The sequence below is a fragment of the Psittacula echo genome (genome assembly GCF_963264785.1).
Source record: "Psittacula echo genome assembly, chromosome: Z".
NCBI lineage: Eukaryota > Metazoa > Chordata > Aves > Psittaciformes > Psittacidae > Psittacula > Psittacula echo.
The window spans coordinates 20,742,043-20,759,974 of NC_137742.1; the positions used below are offsets into that span (position 1 = coordinate 20,742,043).

General features: G+C 39.9%; 1 protein-coding gene across 1 annotated transcript in view; it reads left to right on the top strand.

Moving 5' to 3' along the window:
* Positions 1–242: 242 nt before the first annotated feature.
* Positions 243–17,932, top strand: part of MAP3K1 (mitogen-activated protein kinase kinase kinase 1) — a gene marked incomplete at its 3' end in the record, with an annotated part of 53,824 nt that continues 36,134 nt past the window's right edge. The window contains exon 1 of the mRNA XM_080637461.1: positions 243–733. Within this exon, the coding sequence (XP_080493587.1) occupies positions 264–733 (470 nt within the window). The 5' untranslated portion in view covers positions 243–263. The remainder of the gene's footprint in view (positions 734–17,932) is intronic.

The following is a 17,932-nucleotide window of genomic DNA, read 5'->3' on the forward strand; positions in this document are numbered from 1 at the left end:
GGTGGCCGGTCCCGGGCCGGCTCTTCCCCTCACGGCCGGGTGCGGCAGGCGCGGGCGCGCCGCCGCCAACCGCCAACACCTGCGCGGGGGCGGGCGGGGCGGGGCGCTGCACCTACAGGCGGCCGCCCCGCCCCTCGCCGCCTGCAGCCGCCAATCGGCGGCCGCCTCTCTGCGCTGGTTGCGCAGGCAGCGCTGTTTGCGCAGCGGGTCAGAGTGTTGGCTCTCCCCGGTCCTCGGGAGCCCGATGTGACCCGCCAGAGAAAATGGCGGCGGCGGCGGGGAATCGCACCTCGTCGTCAGGATTACCCTCGGGCGGCGGCGCGGAGGCGGCCGCCGCCGCCTCTTGCGGGAGCCTGAAGGGCGGCGCGGTCGCGGGCAGCGTTCCTGGGAGCGGCGGGGGGCTCTTGCAGGAGGCGGGCGGCGGCTGCCGGGAGCAGCGCTCCGACTGGAGACGGAAGCAGCTGCGCAAAGTGCGGAGCGTGGAGCTGGACCGGCTGCCGGAGGCGCCCCTCTTCCTCGCCACCGCCCCGGCCGCCGCCTCCTCCTCCTCCTCGCCAGAGCCCCCCGAGACGCTGCTGCTCCACTACCTGCCCGGGCCGCCGCGCTCCAGCCCCGCCAGCCCGGCTGCCTCTCCTAGCCGCTGTGCCGAGCTCCTGGAGCTGCTGACGGTGGGGAGCCCGGCGGGGACCGACCCCGCCGTGGAGCGGAGGATGGAACCGTCCCCTCCCGGGAGGTGAGGGGAGGGGACACTGGGGGGAACTGAAGGGATGTGCGGGGCTTGACCTCGAGCGGTGGCGGTGACAGGAGTGGCGGCGCGGCTGTTTCCGCGGGGAGAACTCGGGGTGGGCTCCGACGCGCACTTCCCTGCGGCGGGCCGGCTGCGGAGCGGCGGGAGCTGCCTGCGGAGAGCAGGGCTGGGGCGCGGGGGCACTCGGTGCGGTGTTGGGGTGTCCGCAGCTGTCAGCGACGGCGGCTGCGCGGAGCCCGGTAGCCGGAGGAGCGGGTCTGGCTGCCTGGCGTCCGAGCCGCGGGGGGTGGCGTGTGTGTTTGCAGGGGGTGCTTTTGTGTTTGACTCCTGCCGGAGTTCCGAAAGGCTTTGAAGTGTGAGTTGGGGTGGTGGCGGGGCCCGGGCCGGATGTGTCAGCTATTGGGTGTCGGGGCGAGCGCAGCCCGTGAGCTCTGCCGCAGCTCCGCCGTGCGGGGCAGGGCGCGGGCTGTGCTCCTGCCTCCTCGGTGCCCACCGGCCACCTGGCCGCTGCCTGCACCGTCCCAGCGGTTCGCTGCAAGAAGTTAAGGGTTTGTTTTTTGTGTTGTTGTTATTATTATTGAAGGACGTTTCCGAATTCCTAATTACGATTTGTAGCATCGTGATATTGCAGAACTGATTTCTTTAATCTTTATGAGCGCGGGGAGGGGGGGGCTGGGAGGGGGGAAGGAGAGATCCTTTCGAACGTCCACGCATTTCTCCAAGAGAAAGAAATTTTGTGGTGGTTTCCTCTAGGCTATGCATTCCAGTGGATTAATTTAGTGCCTTGGTGTTTGTAGCCCCTATTTGCCTTCCGTAGCTATTATTTGATAAGTCCATTTTCTTGAGATTTTATAGAACTATTTATGTTCTGCCTATTTGACATGCATAGAGGTATGCAGGATGAAAGCGAAGTCATGTCTGTGGTGAAGCAGTTTAAGTACTTCAGAATACTTTCAGCTTTAACGTGCAGTTGATAGGTCTAGCTGGTACATGTGTGGGAAGGCACTGCAGTGGTGATGGTGTAATTTTAATGTGTAGTTGACAAATTCATGTGGATTTCTTGTAAGGTTTTGTATTATGTGGACTACGTAGTTTAAGAACTTAGTATCAACATCTGAGAACCTGTTTTAATGCTGCCTTATAGTTTGTGTGCCTAATTATTTAAAGTCCTTAAGAAATCTAATTTCAGCTTGGACACATGACTTTGTATATTCTTTCCAGTTGTGCCTTATGTCAGGTAAACCTCAAGGATATTTTTTTAAAGGTCGACTTGTCTTGGGACTACTGTAATAGTAACTGTTTAGTAGAATAATGTTCTATTTAAATGAATTCCAAGCAATTCAGATGGATTTGGGTCCGTTTGTAGGACAGTATAAAAATACTTAATACAGTGCAGTCAAAACAGGTAAGAAATATCTCTGTACTTTGAGGATTAGTGAGAAATCTTGGGAAGGGGAGGATAAAGTTTTAATTTTAGCAAATTACTTATCTTTTTAGGACTTTTAGCACCATCTTTTGTCTCTATCAAGCAGTGAAATTATAATATACTATATCTCATATTGCAATTGTAACCAGTTTCATGACTTCCAAAGAAAATAAGAATTGGTGCCAGGATGCGTTTAAAATAAATCAGAGCCTTATGGTGATAGCAAGTGAGAGTTAGGTTTGATATTAGAGGTTCAGCAAAGTCAATATTTGTTGCATTGATGCTGAAACACTTCGATCTATCCTTGCTAGTCAGCCCCTCAGCAGCAATGACAGAGGAGCTGTGGACTTTTTCCTTTCCCATGGACAGTTTTGCTTACTTTTAAGTACCTGCTTTTGGAGTGCGTGTACAAGTTAACCTTTCTGCTAAATGCTCTCTGACATTTTGACTGGGAATGTTAACAACTCATAGAAAATACTAAATGCCAAGTGCTTTTCTCTCTAATATTTTAGTAAGATAATCTACTTTGAATTTATTGTAAGTACAGTTGAAAGTACATGGCAACATTAGTAGTCATTGTTCTTCAGAAATATCCTATAAATGCTCGTATAGAGTATCTTAGTAATTCTGTATGTCATGTTACCAGTAAACAGATGTTAGACAAAGTACTACTTTGTCTGGCTCTATCAAGAATTTAAAACATCTCTCTTCCCTTACTGCGATATTAATTGACTAGCTCTAGCCAAAGGAGGGAGGTTTAATTTTTCTGTAAGTGTATTACACATTAAATTTCTACGTGCAGCTGTTGCCTAGACATTTATTAAGCAAACTGAAGGGCATAATAAAAATGTATTATGTGGAGGTTTCCTGATCTGTTTTTAAATACAGTAGTTATACTTTCCTGTAATGATCCACTGTTAGTTAAGATACTGTGCTTGCTCTGAAGTCCCCCTACCAGTCTCCCTGGTGTTACAGTTACTTTCATTTTAAACAGATTTTCTGTTTATGCTGGAAGACCTGCATGAGCTTCAAAATGAAGCTAAGAAAGGAAATTAACTCTGCTATTAAGTTCCAAATATAAATATTACCTTTTTTCTTTAATCCCTCAAGCATTCTGCTTGTTACAGCAGACAGCAAATATTTTCACTAAAAGCTGTGAAGGTTGTAAGTTATCTTTCTGTATCACTGTAAGGAGGAGGTGGTAGTTTTACTAGGAATTGCAACTTCAACATAAAGCACTTCAGACCTCTTATTCCATATCTGTAGTGACAGTATGTTGAGTTGGTTTATATTAAAAGATTCAGATAGTGAGATCGGTTATAATTGTAGTCTGATTTCTTGTAACTTGAGGGAAATCCATGAAGGCAAAATGCACCTCCTTCTCTGCAGCCTTAACAATGTTCTTTTAAAACATTCAGACCCTGTAAGTGGTATCTATTTGTGTCTGAAATTGGTGTAGGTGGTTTTATGTCTGTAAATAACAGGATTAGTTACACTGTCATGACCATGTTTTTATAAAAAATGAAAAGCAGGAAATGCTGCAATTCATCTCAGCATACAGTAACTGTGTGGTTTGTGTGAAAATTAGGTGTTTGAATTTGAAAATGTATATGCTAAATATGGCAGATTTGTCACAGTTCTGCTGCAAGACAGTCTTGGCAGATATTTATACTGTATTTTCTGCAGTTGCTGTTTGATACCCGCTAGAGACACCAAAGACACATGGTGAAACTGGAGTTTGGACTATATGGGCAAGCGTACTAGTAAAAGCTTATCAGTTTTAGCTCTGGTCATCAATTTGTAGCACCTTTGGTGACTCTCAGAGGAGGGCACAAATGCTTTAAAAGAGCATTGAACTGGGCAGTGGAATGGGAACAGAGAGCATGCACAGTGTAGCCAAGATTTGGGTGGCTATTTTTTTGTTGTTGTTGTTGTTGTACTGAAATGATGATGACTTTGTGTTGTCTAAAATGCAGCTAGGGTAAGAAATGCAGCTTGTTATTGACCTTTGCTGTTCCTAGCTAAGGTAAAATATTTTGTGTTTTAACCAAGTCCATAATGCTCCATCTTTTTAACAGGCTGCTTAAATAACCCACTGATTCATCTGCTGGATATAGCTGTGAGAGAAAATTCACTTCCCACCTCTTCTGTGCTCTATAGCTTGAGAGTACTTTTGGAAGAGGGTCACCCTCTACTGTGTCTGATTTTTATCACTCTTAGTTATTGCAAGTGATAGGGTTCTGCTTAAATGGTCTGATCTGTTATGGCAGTTTCTTTGTTCCTGTGCAAAGTAAATAGATTGTAACTAACTAATCTGGAGCTTTCTGTCTCATTGGATTTACTGATACTAAAGGTTCAGTCTCCACTGTCAGTTAGTGGAGTCTAAGTCCTGCTCAGTGCAATACCTGTGTGCAGACATGCGCAATTTGTGCCTTACCCAAAGGTCAAACATGTAGAGCATGAGACTTGAAGATCAGTTTTTCCTTCTGTGTGATAGATTTGAGCTTCACGGGATCTTTCAGTGTGCTGATGCACTTGTTTTGAAGTTGGAGTAAAGGTGATGGTGCAGCTGTAGAAAAGCTTATCCTGGTGCAAAAGAGAATGAGGCTGGAGTGGAAATAAGCTGCTGGGGGTGGGGTGGCTGTGGGAATGCTTCTGTTGGCTTTCACAGGCTTCCAGTATTGGTGAAACTTGGCTTAAGCTTGTTTAAAATAGAAATTATACGTTGGCACATAGCTGTTCTTCAAACAAACTTGTAAAGCTTGTTTTCAGCAGCAGTGGTGATAAGAGAATGGATCTGGTTTGAGTTTCTAATGCTAATCTCTATGTTCTTGGAGGAATCTCTGCAAAGACTGTAAGGTCATCTTATTTTACTTTTTATCTGCTCTCACTTAAAACTCTAGAATTACTGTTTATTCTTTTGCTGAAGGCAAAGTGAACAGAAAGGCTTTAAAAGGGCTTCATAACTTGTGTCTAGCTGACTTGGAGAAGATGGTTAAGTCGAAAGTTCCTTTCTGTTTCTTCCCTCACTTTTTATCTTTACCCGGAGGCTGAGTGTGTTGCCTGCAGGATGCTTCCAATTTCCTGTCTCGCTATGCTGCAGAACTGGAGAAACCTGGTCAGTGATGAATAGTCTTGATTATTTTTTGTCTGAGACAGATGTTTGGGGGCTTTGTGTTGTTGTTTGTTTGTTTCTTAGTTGGTGGGGAGGTTGAGTGTGTTGTTTTTTTCTTGGGTTTTGGTTGTTACCTTTTTTTGGTGGCAGGGTGGTTTGTCTAGGTTTTTTTGAGTCTTGGCTGAAAAATGTCCTGAAAAAAGAGCAGTGCTATTTACTTGGTACTTAAGAGCCCTTTGAAATTGGGATTTGTTTACCTTCTGTCTGGAAACCGATGAAGCACTTCTCAAATTTTCCTAATAAAAGCTGATACAGCCATAACTCCCTGTCAGAAAATTGGACACTTCTGAGCAAAATTTATAGTGCTTAGTATCTGTTGACTGAGATTTGAAGGTGTTTGCAAAAAGGGATGTGTTTTTCAAAAAAGTTAAAAAAATTTTTTAAAAATTTCTTAAATGTAACATGTCGTTGAGTATTCCTATTTCTCCGCTGTGAGATTAAACTGGAAATAAAGTCAGTCTACTTTTGCTTCATACTATCACCAGATATTTCCTTTGTGTCTCTAAAGTGTTAACTATTTACATCATTCATGGAAATATAATACTGTTTGTTCTCATCTCTGTTATCCTAATATTCTAATTTGTAGTGGAATGGTTGCTAATTTACTTAAAATGACAGGTGACTACAAGTCTTCTGTAGTACTTCTCATCAGTAGATTTTTCACTGCCATTGATCCTGCAGTTTCTTCTAACTTACACAGAGCCACTGTGGAAGGTGGGAGTGTTGGAAAAATGAATGGTGTCTGCTAGACCACACTGACATCGACCACATCTGACATCTTGTTTTCTAAGCTCTTTCATCCTTTTCTTGAGCATCCAGTCATCTTGCTTTTGAGCAAACTGTAATTAGTCATTTCTCAGCTGTCAGCAGTGATGATCAGGTCCTTTTGCGAGCTGGTAAGTTAACCCTCAAAGGTGTGCAACTAATACTCCTTGTTTCGGCCCATAGATACGCATTTCATGTCACTAGTTATTTCTCTCAAATAAAATCCTCTTAAACCCAGAGGTTTTTTTTGTATGTCCTGTATGACTCTCATAGAATGCTTGTATCTTCAGGATTGTTCTTTTCAGATACTGAAAAGTCTTTGTGTAAATATTTTAAGTGTTGAAGGAAATAAATAAATTTGTAATTATACCAAAATTGAGAAGATTTTGGGGGTTTTGGGGGTTTTGTTTTTTTTTGTTTGTTTGTTTTTAAATTAATTGTTGCCACCAATTCTACTGCTAATAAATGCCTGCAGAGTTTTATTTTCTTAATTCTTTGTGTTTTCTAAAAGCAATGCTTCAAAGCTCAGTGAATAATAGGATCTCCTGATTACTCCCAGGTAATATTTAACTGCATCTGAAGAGTCATACAAAATGTGTGGTGAAACTTGTAGTGACCTCCAGTTTGCAGTTCATGTAGAGTTTATTGAGCTTGTCAGATTAATACACTCAAGCAGGCAAGTGTTTGTTTATTGTCATGGCTAAGACAATATTCTAATTGCTTTGGATTATGACAATACCTAAATTTCTGGTTGCTGAATCTGTACTCTGAAAATTCATGCGAGTCAGTGAGTTTTCTCAGTTTATCAATAATTTATGCCTTTTTTTTTTTTTTTTTTTTTTTTTCCTAAGTTCTTCCATACTTTTAGACCATGGAGTTGCTAGGTATGATAATATTCCTTTTGATTTTTTTTCTCTTCTTGCAAGTTTTAACTTTACCACCATATATGTAATCAGTATCTTAAATGTTCCCATAAAATACATCTGAAATAAGTTTATTTCACTAAATACTTCTACAGATGTCTAGCTTATGATTAAAGACTTGTTTGCTTAATGTATGAAAATATTGCAGTTGTCACTACATGGAGGCTCACTAAAGTAGAGCTAATGTGTTCTTAAAAATTTTGGAAAGGGTCTCCCATATTAAAGATTTGTATTGCTTACTGATTTTGTTGGATTATTCCTATAAATAAAACACAGGTGGTGGCTCTTATAGTTGTGTCAAGTTGTTAGGCAGTTCAGACTTGAAATGGAGATGTGAACAGCTGGTTTTTAAAAGGAGTGGAGCTGGATAGAATTTCTCTTAGAACTGTACTAAGATGCAGAAGTTTATTTGTTAAAGTTATTTCAGTAGTGCCTGCATATAGTTCCAGAACATGAAGTCTTCTGTAAATATAGGATGGACATTAATTTCTTGGATTTTTAACTGCCAGTTGTGCATTTATTCTGTAAGCTTAATATGGTAGGTTTCCTGATCTCTGCAGGCACATCCGATGCCCCAGCCTGTAGGAAGTGCCTGGGTGCTGCAGTCTGTAATAGGTTTTCCATGGTAAGTCTGAAAACTAGTTCTTCCTCACTGCCCAGCAAACACAGCCTGGTTCTTCACCGCCTCCCCAGCAGTGGTGACTGCTGGCTTCTGGCAAGTTCACTATAAGGAGCAGAATGAACTTTCCCTTTGAATCTCCAAGGTTATGGCCAGGATTTCGTGCAGTGGGATGTTCTGCTCCACACAGCCTTGTTCACTCCTTCTTCTAGCATGTTCCTAAACCCAAGTGTTCCGGTTTCTTCCACTGACAAGAATTTGCAACTACCATGTTTCTTACCCCTCTCAGAGTCTCTTGTGAGGAAGAGCTGGGGTACATGGAGAAGGGGACTTAGACTTGCAGATTGTTCTCTGTATGTGTTTTAAGCCAGTATTACAGGAGAAATAGTAATGGCTAGCAAAGTGTTTGGCTTGGGTGATACAGGGCAATTTGGAATTGCTCCAGTGGGCTACAGTGGTGTCATGTCTGACCATGACTTTTGGATTCTGCTGCAGATCAGCATGCCTCCATTCATAGTGGTTAGTGTTATCAGTTATTTCAGATGTGTGGTTGATAGTGAAGGATTCAGTTTTTGGAGAAAGCTTTTTCTTTGTATAGTTACTTTAGAGTCAGGTGGGTCCAAGTGACTCATTTGGGAATGGAAAACTGGGGGAAAGAGTTAGAAAGTAGATCAGTAAAATAAACAAATGTGAACAGTTTCCTTTTAAATGCGGTGTTCATCATTTCGGCCCAAAAGAATTCTCAGGCCAAGCTTTTTTTCTGTCTGCAAAAGAGAAGTTTGGGTTTGCAGACTGCACTCCTAAGCTCTCGTACAAATTCTCTTCACAGTGGAAGCTGGACTTCCCTTTCTGAAGGGGAAAAAAAAATTGTTGAAAGGGTTTGAGCTGAAAGTTGTCTTATGAGATGTCCATGAGAAAGGTCTTGATGACCTTATTCAAATGTTTACTGTCTGTACCTAATACATCAATGGCAGTAACTTTCCCGGGCTGTGGCTCTTGCAATACTCTTTTTTTTTGGTTTTGTTTTTTTTTTTTACTGACAACATCATAAACCTTTGTGAAAACCTTGGCCTTCCTCAGAAAGGTACCATCTTTAACCAAATCTCTCCCCTGTTTTCTTTAATGATATTAAACTAATGAAACTGTTTTATATTCATATTTCTATACTCAGGGTATAATTATACTTGGTCTTGAAATAACATTATTTACATTGAAAACTTTGAAGTATAGATTAGTTCTTTCTAAAGTTATGTGTACTTATGGGAAAAGAGTTACTGTTTCTTCAGTTTTGTCTTTTAAGCATGTGGTTAAGTTCCAGCATGTTCAGGTACAATGGTAAACCATCTTATCCTGGTAAATATGCTGAAGTGTATAATTTGCCTTAGTATCTCAGTAGAAAATTAGTATGCTTTACTGTTTGCTTGTTCAGACTTGCTGAGCTGCATGTTTCTGGCAGAATTTTACAGTTCTGCCACTAGTGAAGATGCCCAGCAAAATCAAGTGGGGAAGGACAGTTGCTTCAGCATTTTGAAATCAGCTATGTGTGAATTGTGTTCCTGTATTTTAAAACCAACTGCAAAGGGAATAGAGTTCCAATGTAGAACCTTGGGAGGGGAGGCTGCAGGGAAGAGCATGTCCAGTGCTTCTGTCTTCCTTTCAGCCCATAGGGTTGACCGCTGACTTGCTAACAAGGGGAAGTAGTGGGAAATGTGCCAGCTTCTACCATGTGGACAGAGTTCCATAGGAGCTTCATCAGAATGGGTCTCTGACTTTTTCTGGACTTGAAATTTTTTTAAAAAGGGTTTCTTTGTAGGCAGCAGTTTAGCTGTATGCATAAGTATTTCCACTGTCTTCAAAGTACTCACATGTGCATAAGTAGTTGAGAGCTGAATAACCATAAATAGCTGGGACTTAAACAAAAATACAGGTTTTAATCTTGTGAGCCTCTAATAAACTCCTTATGCAGTGGTGGAGCCTTTTAGGCTTTTTTGGTATCCTTTATAAGCCAGTTAATTTCTTGTGTATTTATCTCATTTGCAATATTGGTGCCTTAGGCTGAGTAGGTGGAACTATTCCAAATTGGGTTTTGTTCAGAATATGAATCCCAGTTTAGAGAAAAAAACAGAACCTGATTTACCACTGTGCCCACCTTGGAGTTGCATGTGATTTGCAGGGCTCTGGGAGAAACTTCTCTGCTCACCAACTCTGAAGCCTCTGGCAGCAGGCAGTAGTAGCATAAAACATGTTGCACTCACAATGACTATATAAGTGCTGTGCATCTTCCAGTCTCTGGGGGGAAAAAGGATACAGGGCCTGGTAGTGTAGTATGTAGTGTAGTATGTGTTACAAACTGCAAGACCTCCTGGTTCAAACAGGATCTCCACCTTTAAATGCGTGTTTGAGCTTACATAGGTTTAATACTCTTAGATTGCTTCTGCCTAGGCCATGCTAATAGTGTTTTGGTACCTGCTAATTTGTGAAATACCTAAAAACGATGAGTTTCTGTTGATTCAAAGGATGTACCAGTGAAAATTGCCCAAAGTATGGTGTTTTTTTTTCTTTCATACACCCAGGACCTTTCTAATTATAAATAGCTATACTTAAGGAGCCATAAGATTTTGAAAGTAATTTGTTTCTTATGTTACTCAGAAATAATTTATCTTTGTTCTAATTAATGTTTGTAAGGGGTAGACTACTGAACAAATTTGCCTTCTCTGGTTGCCATTGTTACAAAATGTACTGTAAGTTTCTGTGATCGTAGAACCAAACTGGCTACACGTCTCCCTCATTTGCAATCCATTTTACTTACTTAGTAGGTAAACTGGGTTGGAACAAAGCCAAAACCACATGGAGGACTGATTTATGCAGTTGCAGCATTTTCAGATCTGTGAAACATGGCTATCTGTCTAAAAGCTCTACTGGTTATACTAGTTGGGACCAGCTGTGCTCTGTCTCCCCTCTGTGGGAAGAATGCAGCACATGTTATGGGAGCTGGTACCTTAAGGAGGACAGGCTCTTTAAGGGTTCTCAGTTAATCTCTAAGGAAGAAGACACCATTGCCTCTGGATTTCAGAACACTTGTGCAGCAAATGTGATGACAAATACATTTGTGATTTATTAGAGACACAAAGCAGGCCTGTGGAGTTTGCCCTAAAGAAAACTTTAAAACTGGGGTTTTTTTCCCTTGAAACCACAAATAATTAGTGCATAATCATAAATGCAGTCAAAGTTTTCATTGTAGTTGTAATTGGGTAAGGTTTTGTCATTTGTCAGTAGCAGTCAGTCTATCCAATTTTTCCTCTAGTTTCTTTACTTTTGGAAAATAAAATATACTATGCAGAACTTGTTTTTCCCTCCACCCCTTATTCGCCACCCAAGTTCACTTTGGAGAACCAACATTTCACTTTCTCTTCTGAAGGCCCAGTGTCTGCTTTATTGCATTTCTGAGCCTTACTGTGACAAGGTCTGCATTTTGATACCTAAAAGGAAATAGGAAATGAGGCAATATGCGTCCTTTCCATGTTCAAATAAATGGCATGTTTTTATAGCTGGGAGGGGATAAAGCTGGCTGTCACAAGGGAAGTGGTTAGTGTAGCTGGTTCTTACCGTGGTGACTTTTGATAAGGATTTGTTGGGTTATTGTATACTTCTTTGCTGTTGCTAAAATAATCTGTAATTACAGGATTTAAAATGTTGGAGTCTCTTAGTGTAACTGTTCCTTCAGACGCTGTGAATGGGCAGTCAGAATTGAAGACTGCTTATCCATATTCATACAGAAGCTGTATATAGAAATCTGTGTAGATGCGTGGCTGGCTGGCTAATGCTTAACCCAGACATATTAAGCAAGTAGGTAGGAAAGCTCTCTTTTGAAACTGTTGACCTTTTCTATCTGCAGTGTTCAAAGAGCTACAGTTTGGGTCCTGTATCTGAATGTTCACCTAGTTTTTGTTGCTAGAAATATGACTGAAGCTGACTATGCAAATGCCTTTAGTCTTCCAGGGTAGGATTACATGACAGTAGGTTCTTTGCTGGTCCTGTGCAGTCTGGATTGAAGTTGGCCGTGTTCTAACTCCGTTTCAAAGGCGCGTCTTCCTCTGACATCTGTGTGGACATGGGACCCCAACACCATAGTCATAGGCTGCCTGTCAGTTTAATGTAGCAATTAATTTAACAGGTGACATTAGTCTTTATCTTCTTTTTTACAGCCAGGTCAGTTCCAGCACACAGTATAAGATTAACTTGTTGAAAAAGGCATTTCCATAAACAGTCCATTAATAAGACACAAGGATGAGACTTGTGTCACACATGGACTTTCCCCCAGCTGTAATTCCACCAGTGTTTCCTGGAAACTAGTCTTTATTTCTGGTCTCTCATATATGTGATATAGTTTTGTAGTGATTTGAAAAGCGCTTACACACCTGTTCAAACAATTATGACTGCTTCCTCCATTACTGTCCCATTCTTAAGAGGCTGCTTCTGTGATACAAGTCCCCATGGTAAGAAGTAAAATGAGTCTGATGTCTTTCGTGATCTCAAATGTTTGCTTAATCTTTGAATATTTAATTAAAATTTAATAAGGAGTTTACCTGTGTGTTAGAGAAAAGCTTTTTACTTCCTCTTAGACATTTGTCTTGTAAAGATCTTTCAGAATAGCATTCTTCTCATTGACCTTAAGATCAGCCTATTGCAAATGTGTTTCAGTAATATAAGACATCTAAAATGTCTTACAAGTTTCACTACTACTGACAAGATCATGCATTGATTTGACATAAGATTCCTTTTGTAATTTCTCAATATGTGGCAATGCCATTAAAAGTGGAACACCTTCCAGAATTGTAAGAGGTGTGGATTTTTTCCTGCTTTTTTTCATTCTAAGTACATTGTATAGCAGAGTAGAGAAAATGAAATTTGATTACAAATCTCTAATAATTAGACATATTCTGTGATAGATCTCTTACTGTGTCATGTTAACACAAGTTGTTTGTAACTAAGGGTGAAACTCCATTCAGAAGAGTTGTAACACAGCAGGGTGGTCACAAATGGGACTGTAAACTAGTGCAGCTGCCGTGCTGGTCAGACTGCTTGGCTGGTCACCTGTTTAACTTGTTGCTGCCTTATCTGCTCATATGCTGAAGCACAGCTGATGAGTAAAAGCCTTCTTGGTAGAACCTCAGGGAACTACTTTAAATTCAGTTGTTGTTACAGAGGAAATATCTTTCACCCAAAGGAAATCAGTAGCAAGGGGGTTAATTTCCCTTCAAGTTGGTTCAGTAAAACCTTGCAATCTCATTTCCCATACTTTTATGACTATTTCACTACTAGAAATTACTAAGTATTACTTTACTGCTTCAAGTCACAGTCTGAGTTTGTTTCCTATATTTCTGTTGGTTAAAAACAAAACAAAAAAAGCTCACAAAAAAAAAAAAAACCAACCACAACCCGAACAAAAAAAATCCCACTCTGCTTTAGATTACTACTGATTTGCACATGGATTCAGATTTTAAATCCTCGAGTAGGTGGTGAAAGTGTGGACAACATGCAACTTACTGAGATTTCACTTATGACTTTCTGGAAAAAACACCTATGACACTTTTGGAGGAGAGCTTTATAAGGCAGACTTGACAATTTGGTATTTCCAAATAAGAAAAAATGATCTTGAAGAAAATCAGCTCTTCATTTCATTTAGGCAGTTACAGCTGCTTGCAAATAAGTCAGTTTAAAAATTGTGTATTGGTCTAAGTCTAGTACGAGACCGCTAGAGTGAGCCGCTAATAACTTGCTTCAGAAGAAAGAAAAAAAATATAAAGCCATTCATTCTTTTGAGCTGTGCATGTTTAGATTTTTTGTATAGTGTGAAGGTACTTTAACCTAATTGAGTGTACAGAGAATTACAGGAATCAGTTCAAACAGAAATGAATTGTGCCTCATCAAATAAAAAAAAATAAATCAAAAAAAGGATTAGATGAGTTGTGCCTCACCTGTATCTTAAGTACATGCTGGTACTTGAATAGCATCACAAACCAAGCTGAAACTCCTAGCTAGCAACTTCGTTGTTGGTTTTTTGTTTGTTTGGGTTTTTTTCGTATCCAGTTGTATTCTTACTCAATGTTGTCTCATTTTCCTCATGATTAGGCTTTTTTCAAAGTAACTCGGACTCTTTATTCATGTTTTTTAATATTGGACTTTTAAAACACATTCTAGTCTTCTGTTTCTGCATTCTAGATTTATATAGAACTTCCATCTGAACATTCATACAAAAAAGAAACAAACCTTCAAGTTACGCAAATTTTGATTATGTTTGAATAGATAGTTCGGAATTTCTTTTGCTAGTACTTGATTTATGTTTTCTGGAGAGGAATGCATTTTCTTTTTGCTTTACTGTGCCCTCTTCGATTGGAATTGCTTATGTAGAAAGTGAAGGTTGGGTTTTAAATACAGCTGAAATGCGGAATTAGGTACTTGAATGTGAAGCCTAAATTTGGTACCATCTTTGGCATTATTTTTTTTTTTTTTTTAGAAAACCAGATTGCTCCTATGGATACTTCTATATGAATTGGGAAGCTTTTGTAATGTGAAGGGAGGAGAACCATCCAGAACAGCAGTCACTGGTAATCTTTCCCCTTCAGAAATGCACTGCTGTTGTTTGTCTGAAGCCAGCAATGGGAACAAATTAGCAGAAGAGTATGTTAGCCAGTTTGCTCAAGTGATGTGGTTTATTCTAGCTTTTCTTAGGATTGAGTGCACATATTATACAATGCTATTTACATTATTAATTTGAAGTTGGAAGCTGTTAAGAATCTTCTAAGTATAATGCCAAAATTTTACTTTTCTTTTGCTTGAAATGTCTTCTTGTTAAGTGTTTTTGAAGAGATACTGGTTTGACCTTTGTCCACCAATTTGAAAACCAATAAGATTTTTTTAAGGTCGTCATTCTAATGGACCAGAATTTGTTGTTGCATGAAGAAATTTTCTGCTTGCACAGAAACGTAAGATCTGGTCAATGTTTGTATAACCTTTCCTTAGACCACTGATAGAAAATTTACTGGAAAAGCTCCAGAAACCAGATTAATATACACTTGAAAGCACGGATTCACTTAGTCCCTTTCTTATTTTAGGACATCATGATGGTCAAAACTACAGTAAAGTCTTCAGGAGAAACTGGTAATAGATGGAAGAAAAAACTGCAGCAGGAATGTATGCATTAGTTTCAGAAATTTCTGTTGAAACTGCAGCACAGAAAAGACAATCGGTGAAATGGGTGCTGTGAAGTGAACAAGGCACTCTTAGGTTAGTTACAAAGTGAAATGGTAACACAGTCAGGTCTTTGGACCTGTTGTAAGATAAAATGGTTTCTCAGCCAGCCTCCAGAGTTGTAGTCTGTTGATAGGGGTTTGTGTCTGGCAGTGAGATATGGGGAGGAAAAGAGACCGGTCTTGGCATTATTGAAACTCTGGAGCTGGTTCAGCATTGTTATTTATGGCCTATTCTGGGTTTGCTTTTGTTGTACGCTTATGTTTCAAGTATTTTCCATTTGTTGTTCTTCACTGTGCTAAACAGTACGGTCAAAGTTAAGGAAAAAATATTTCTGTAATTAGGTTCTGTACTAGAGCCTAGATCTTGGGAAGTGGGTTTCTGATTTTGGAATGAATGCTAATTTAAATAAAGATGGTCTTGTAGATGCAAAACCATGTAGATGGCTTTCAAACATAACATTAAAAAAATAAAGCACATTCTTCCTTAATTATACCTATGTCTAGGCGAAATACTGTTGTTTAAAACCCCTTAAATTTATGTAATATTTTTGAAACGTGTCTACTGTCAAGTCAGTCCTGCACTTTTAGTATTTCTGGGATGGTTTCTTAAAGTTTTAAATTCAGAGAAATTGTATAATTATGCAATTTTGCTTTCATTGGACACGCAAAAATCCTAACCTGCAGTGTGAAATTTTCTGTCAGATAACCATTTACATTGCATCTCATACATGAGTTAGAAAGGTGTCCTAGATACACAGGGATAAAATCACACACAGTATTTGCTATGAAGTAGGAAATCTGGAAGCCACTTTTAAAGAATAGAGGTTAAAAAAATAAAAAAAAAGTGGGAAACAAATATAAAAACTCCAGGTAACTAACTTGCTTCACACATTGATCAGATTTTTTGCTGGCAACACATTAATGCATGGGCTACTTTTCATGCTCAGCTTTATTCTCAGTAAGAACATTGCTTTTAAATTAATACTGTTACATAGGCGTGAACACCTCTCTTTGCTTACTGGGTCCTGGTCTGAAGAGAATGTGGTATGCTGTTGTATGGATAAGAGATACCCATGTCCTATGGATGTGTAGGTAGTTTACTCTTTAATGCACGTGAAATCGGAGCTGTTAAGTTGCAAATGGAACGAACAGCCAGCTGCTACCTACATAATAACATCTCTCAAATTAGCTAAAGTTTTCTTTGCTGTACTGCTTCCAACTGGATGTATTATATGTGCATGACACAAGATTTCTTTTCCTGTAAAGAGGATAATCTTAGAAATATTTGCATTTTGTGAACTGTAAAATGACTCTCCTTAAAGGCAGATCTGAGTTTGTTGCTCTTTGAACTTGTAAAAATACTGCTGTAAAAGCCTGCTGAGATAAATTGTGGGTGACAAGTGTCTTGTACTTTTTTAGCTAAATTCATGCAGCTGAATCTTTAGTGGATGGTGACTTTGCTGTGGATGTTACAAGAAGTGACTAACCAAATGATTACTGCAGAGAATGAGCCCAGTGAGTGCATTCTGCAGTGCAAGGAAACAAAGTCCTGATCTCCACTCAAATGCTTCCTGTTGTGTTCTTAACGGCTCTGTGGCAGTAAATTGTTTATTACTTAAACAAGTCGTCTAAGGAGAAGCTGAATTGTGACAGATTGTATAGTGTAGTGAAGTTCAGTTCTATGCTGATCATATCTATTAAGTTTATTTAAGTATTATGTACTTTAAATTGAGTCAACACTGTACTGTGCTGTTCATAACGATTCAGTGCAAAAACCATGTAAGACTGTCACATGCGTTTCCCTTTTTATAGTTGTTGAAACAAACAGCTGTATTTCTATGTTGTCCATCCATTCTGGCTCTTTGAATGTAATGATCCATCAGAAAAGAATCACATTGTGAAACATGCTGAGATGTTAGAACAGTACTTGAAAATAATTTCTGTTTTCCAGATTTCTGCCTCCCATTAGCTGAGTTTCACAGAGATTTTTTTGTGTGTACACCAGGAAAGAGAAGGGTTTTTTCTTAGCCAGATAAAAGAACCTGAAAGCATGCAGCTAACTTCTGCAAAATATCTTTTCATTCTCCACTTCCGCAAGGGAAGGAGAACTTATGAAGCTGCCTTTAACTTCTGCTAGTAACTAGCTTTGTCTTCATGCTGTTTGTGTTACAGCAAACATGATTTGAAATTCCTGTCTTTTTGTATTTATATTTCAGAGAGAGCATGAGACTGTGTCTCTTTTTGACTGTCTGCTCTTGTTCTGTCTAGGCCTTGGGAAGAGATTGCCTATTGTTGATGCCTTGAGGAATTTGAGGATGTTTTTTTGCTTTGTTTATCTTTAATTCTGCTGTCAGCTTTCCTTCATAGTGTGTTAATAAAACACTATCAGCATTGAGGTACGATAATCTCTTCATGTCTGTTAAATGTCGAAAAAGGGACAGTCATTTTGATAACTTTGCAAAGCAGGAAATTGCAGACTTCTTACGCTTTGTCAGAAACTTCAATGCCTAGAGCAGGAAGAACTGCTGAGATCCCTAAGAACATGTTCCAAGATACAAACACGGTGTTTCTGTTTTAGCTTCACTGTTTGTGAGGAAATGTTTGACTGAACACTTTTTTTTTTTCTTAATAGTTTGTAGTAATTGATAATTATCTTGGTACTTGTTTAGGTATGACTTGCAAGTCATTTTTCAACAAGCCAAGGGTGATTGGACCTTTCTTCTAAGAATTCATTGCTAGTTTAGTTACCTCAGGGAAGGCCTTCATGAAATGGAACTTGTCTGCCTTCTTCATCTCTTCTGGGCTGTATGTATGTGATAACACTGACAGATCTTTTGTTGAATGTCTCGTTGCATGGACAGCTTCTTTCAGAGCTTTAACATAAACTGTAGTTGTACAGTTTCTCCTTGTTCCCTCCCCCAAAGGTCAAGTAGGTCATTTGGGATTTTCCATTTGCCAGTTTGGTTTGAGTGAAGCTTACTGAGTACGTCAAGCATTTTGTGGCAGTATTAGATATCCTAATC